Source organism: Aedes albopictus, chromosome 3 (assembly GCF_035046485.1).
Source record: "Aedes albopictus strain Foshan chromosome 3, AalbF5, whole genome shotgun sequence".
Lineage (NCBI taxonomy): Eukaryota > Metazoa > Arthropoda > Insecta > Diptera > Culicidae > Aedes > Aedes albopictus.
Window position 1 is genome coordinate 185,598,312 of NC_085138.1, and position 5,564 is coordinate 185,603,875.

Sequence of the window (5,564 nt, forward strand, 5' to 3'; positions counted from 1 at the left end):
TGCGGAAATGTACATCAGACTGAAGAGTGAAACCAGGCGAATCGGATTAGTCATTAATGTGTCGAAGACAAAGTACAGGATGGCAAAGGGCACCAGGGAGGAATCACCGCGCCCGCCACCCCGAATTTCTATCGAAGGTGATAAAATCGAGGCGATTGAAGAATTTGTGTACTTGGTCTCACTGGTGACCGCCGACAAAGATACCAGCAGAGAAATTCAGAGACACATTGTGGCAGGAAATCGAGCTAACTTTGGACTCCGCAGAACTCAACACAAAGTTAAATATCTAAAAAACGCTGATTAGACCGATAGTCTTTTTGCCCATAGACTATAAGCATGGAAGTGAAGAGGACCAACGCGCCCTTGGAGTTTTCGAACGGAAGGTGCTGCGTACGATCTACGGCGGAGTGCAGATGGAAGACGGGACTTGGAGAAGACGAATGAACCACGAGCGGCATCAGCTGCTGAGAGAACCAACCATCGTACACACCGCGAAAATCAGGAGGCTGCGGTGCTATGTGGGTCGCCCAGCTAACACAAAGTCGTAAATGATGTTAAATAGGATGCTAAAGTGGAGGCCACATGCGTACTTGCTTCCATTTAACCGCGTGTAAAGTGTACGTATATCGCCTCCACTTGAGCATCCTATTCAACATCATATGCTATTGACTGAGCGACCAAGTGGAGGACGATCTGCGGACCCTACGCAGAGTGCGGAACTGAAGACAAACAGCCATGGACCGAGTGGAATGGAGACGGCTAATATGTACAGCAGAGGCCACCCAGGCCTTAGCCTGATCGGTGAGGTAAGTGTCAAAAAGGTCAAAGGTTGTTTTTCAACTGTCAAATAAAAATATCATTGAAAATATTTAGGCTGATAGGGGGATTAGGGGCATAATGGACACCCTAAGCAAATGAGTAAATTAGACCTGTATAACGAGGAAAAACTTAACATATTATCAGTTGGCTTACAACTTTAACTTGTTTCCTACGTATTTCAATCATTTACAGTAGGTAGAATGTCTTTATTGTGAAGAGAAAACGAATTTTAAATCGTGTGTTTTTCAGGGCTGGCAGGAAAGGTACGGGGCGAAATGAACACCCATCGGGGCATAATGGACACCCCTGCATATTTTATGCTAAATCTTTGATTACATCGATCAGTTAAGTAATCTGCCTACGGAGATCAATGCCACAGATATAATACTCCATCTTAGACGAGTTTACATAACACCAAAGTTAATTAAATAAAATTTAGGCTAAAATAATCGGATTGATTTTTTCCACTCTCTAAAACGCCTAACAGTATGCAATGCGCGTACATCCATTCGTAATTGCCGGTGTTCATTTCGCCCCGAATCGACTACATCATTAAAATTGCTATTTTAAGTAAATTCTGATCAAAAATACAACACTTCATCCATTGCTAAATCTCCGTATACATGTAGATAAGGTAACAATTCATTTGTTTTAATGGTGGACACACTCCAACACTCGTAATACCTTATTTGCTGCTGCTTCGAAATTATAAGAATTTCACCATATGAAAAACATATTTCAATATCAATGATATTTTGGTTATTTTGGATCAATATAAATGGTTCTTTTGAAAAATAGAACCATGACTTGTTCCTCTATACTTATGCATTAAAAGTTTAACATAAAAGTCAACGGTTTCGCCAAAAACAGGGGTGTCCATTTCGCCCCGGGTGTCCATTATGCCCCTAATCCCCCTACAAATTTTATTTTGACTTTTTGTCTCCCCCCCCCCCCTTCCAAAATGTTTGGCTGGATTTTGCATTTTGAGGGGGCAGATAAAAAAATATTTATCAAAATATCGCAACCTGCTAAAAATTCTTTAACAAATCCAATGAGTTTTAAATATTTTCTGATTAAATGCTTTATTATTTTTATCCCTCGACCAGCCAAAGAGTGGTGGGACAAAAAGTGAAATAAATATTTGTAACGGCCTTATTATTATTTTTCAAACATTTTCACCCTTTCTCCGTAATGTGAAAATTACCCGTTATTTTATTGTATCGGCAAAATGGCTCACATAAATGTAAATTGCAATGCAGTATAAAAGATCCTTACATTCTTCATGAAAGAAGTCTATGTGAAAATATAATTTGTTGGTGTACCCCTGTGCCAGAAAACGTTCAACATCCGTGGTGATTTGTTACATGTCAGTTACTTGTGGATTTCATTGCACTCCAATATCGCTCTACCTCTATTCCTTCCCAGTTTTTGGCGTTCACTTTGGGGAAAACTCTAAAATGGTAAACATTAGGTAATACAAAAAGTATGTTGTCAATAATTATAAAACATACCGATCGTTCAAATAATCCAAAACCTCACGTTCCTTCGGTGTTAGTCCATTGAAAAATGCTGCCAAGTTGATGTCAACCAATTCTTCGCTCTGCATTCCGCTTAGAAAAGTGGATGGTCCGTCCAGCTGAATGAAGTGATACATTGCAAGCTTTCCCAGCTCGACCCCGTGTTGTTTGCAATATTCAGCTGCCTCCCGACAGACTTGCTTCGTTTGGTCCTGTGCTGGATGCCATGGTTGAGGCCCTGCATTGGTCAGCAAACCCATACCGTGACCAGAGGCGCAAATCACTGCTAGGTTGTTCGCTTTGAAAAACGGAAGATATTCCTTCAGTGAGTCATCTATCAGTGTATTGCGACAGTAGCAGAGTACGGTGTCAAATCGTCCAGGCGCACCGGAGATAACCTTCTTTAAGGGATCCATGGGATAAGCTGACACACCAATGTATTTCAACTTTCCTTCGGCCTTCAGAGCTTCCAAGGTCGGAAGCGTTTCATTCCAGATTACATTCAAATCGGCAGCGAATTCTACATCGTGAATCTATAAAAATATAAATTGATATGTAAAGATTTAACAATCCTATCCAAAAATATTTTCTATATTGAAGATTTACAAAAACAGCTATAAATAGTTTTGTAAGTTATCAGAATAACTAGCTTGCTGCCAATATCACATAAATAACTTTCTGTCACATAAACGTGACCCACCCTTCGTCAACAAATCATTCACCTGTACAACATCTATGCACTCGACACCCAACAATGCAAGGCTCTTCTCGACACTGGCACGTGTCTTCTGGGCACTAAAATCAAACATCTTATCGTACTCCAGCTCGTAACGTCCAACTTTGGTTGCCACATAGTACGCTCGACGGGGTACATCTTTCAAAGCTTGCCCAAGGATTTCCTCCGAGCGACCTTGTCCATAGTAGGGGGCTGTGTCGATATAGTTGATGCCTTTCTTCAACGCTAAATGGACGGCTTTGACTCCCTCCTTTTCTCCAAGATCCCTGAAATTCCAGTAGAATTACGATCGATGAGCTACTCCACCTTGAACCAATAAGAAGTATCCATACCCGTAGAATTTACTTAAAGTGCCGGTTCCAAGTGATATTTTAGAGACCATCAATCCAGTGTTTCCAAATGAAACATACTTCATTTTTCGTACACTGGCTTCGTCGTGAAAGTCTTGCACGAAAGTAGCTGGAAGCTGATCCATCCTTCTTGATTTGTTTTTGATCACTGTTCAGTTAGGTACAATGACACAAAGTTTATAAGGTACAATCGTTATCAGTCCTCTTCACCTCTCTTCACTTTGTTTGTGCCATTCGAAAAAAAAAGTCTTCTGGTAGCACAATCACAGGTGAGTATGAAATATATGAACAACCAGTTGGATTGCCTCCTATTGATAATATTTCTCGAATAGATAAACGAATATGTTAATCAACCGGTATCAGAGCACAAATAAATATATGAGTTGACTGTCAAATGCACCAACCAGAAACTCACCACTGAGAACGAAAATGTGAAGAAGCTTTTGAGAAAGCTCTTTCTTGAATGTTGATTTGAGCAGTGTATTAGGCTACCTTTTGGGCGCTTTTTACTCGATCTTTCATTTTCTGCACTGTTTTACTACATAGCTTCTCGGAATAACACGGTTTGCTGTATACTCGAAAGGCAAACACATATTTTTGTAATATTTTATTTCTTCGAGGAAATTCTCAGTAACCTCGCTTGCCTCCTAATAATATCAGTGTGAAGAAGATCTCATTTAGATCTCATTTATGCCAAACAACGGTGGCGGTGAGTGGTTATTGGTTGATGGATTTTGAATAAATAACGCTCTCACGGTCGTCCAAGATCGTCCATGAACTCCCTGTTGTAGGCCTTCGGATTTACAGGTATTGCAAGTTATCATTCAATGTTCTATGAATTTGAAATGAATCAGCTTTGGGATGAAAATCTTATAGATAATGGCTTACAAAATGTTCTAACACAAGATAATTCATAAATTGAGCTCAGCGGACGTCCAAGTTCATCAAAGATATCTTTGTAGTCGGTATGAACCTTCAGATCTACAGATGTAACGAGTCATCATTTAATATTATACTATCTTGGCGTATAATCAGCTAATTCTAAATTCATAGCAAATTCTAAAATTTGTAACAAATTCCATAAAAAGGTCACTGTAATGCCGAAAATACTGGCAAGATGTGTGATATATTATTTCCAAGGCTGTTATGGTAAAATCTGAGCTAGTTAGTCAAGGTTTCCCGATTTAGCGCCCCCTCCCTGATACATTCTCTTCATCCTGGAGGAATCTCTGAAGAAACCGCTTGAGCAATTCCTGAAGGAACTGCTGAATAACTTCTGAAAGAATTCAAAGAACAACTTTTGAAAAAGTTCCTGATCAAATTTCTGAAGTAATCTAGGAATATTTAGAGACTTCATATGTTTCTGAAACTATCGCTGAAAAAAAATCAGAAGGAATTTAAAAAAAAAATAAAAAAAATCTAAACAAATTCCCGAAAAAACAGATTTTCTGAAGGAATTCTAGGATGAATGCTTGAAGAAACACCTAGAAACCCCTGCACAGTGGTACCACCATAGGCCAAAAATCGAAAAATTGATTTTTTAATCCATGAGTTTGTATAATTTTTATAAAACAATGATGTTCCCAAGAATGTAGAAAAGCCATTTTTGTGTAAATTTTTGTTGCATATTTTGTTTGCGAGCGTGAGTACTGTTATGCAATTAGACATTCTCAAAATCGGTCAAAAAATTGCATGACTTTTGACTTCGTATAACAAAATCAAATGAATTATCAAATGGTTTTCAACGCAGATAATCAGAATAGAGGTTTATCTTACAAATTCAAAGCAGCAAGCAGTGGAACTGGATGTTTTTCAACCAATGAGGATGTGACTAATAGGTACATAATTTTACCTATAGAATATATACATAAAAATCATGTAACATTTCAAACATGTTCTTAACCATATTTAATCAATCGTAAGCCACCAAATGATCAGATTTGAGTAGGAGAATCAATCTGTGAAGGTTGTAGCTGCAAATATCTGCATACAAGTTTTCAGGATGCATTGGAAGCAGTGCTGAAAAAGTTATTTCGTCATATCTAAATTCAACCACCTGCAGCTCATTTCAGAAGCTGAACCTCAGAATATGGTATATGAAAAACTTGTGCGCCTAGACCAGTCCTGTAAAAAAATTAAGGT

General features: G+C 38.6%; 1 protein-coding gene across 1 annotated transcript; it reads right to left on the reverse strand.

Moving 5' to 3' along the window:
• Window positions 1–2,013: 2,013 nt before the first annotated feature.
• On the reverse strand, window positions 2,014–3,647 carry LOC109429204 (uncharacterized). Its single transcript, XM_029862899.2, has 4 exons — window positions 3,405–3,647; window positions 3,059–3,338; window positions 2,331–2,869; window positions 2,014–2,271 (listed from the first exon to the last, which is right to left on the reverse strand). Exons 1-4 carry the CDS (start codon window positions 3,545–3,547, stop codon window positions 2,187–2,189), a joined length of 1,047 nt encoding a protein of 348 aa, XP_029718759.2. The 5' UTR covers window positions 3,548–3,647; the 3' UTR covers window positions 2,014–2,186.
• Window positions 3,648–5,564: the final 1,917 nt, after the last annotated feature.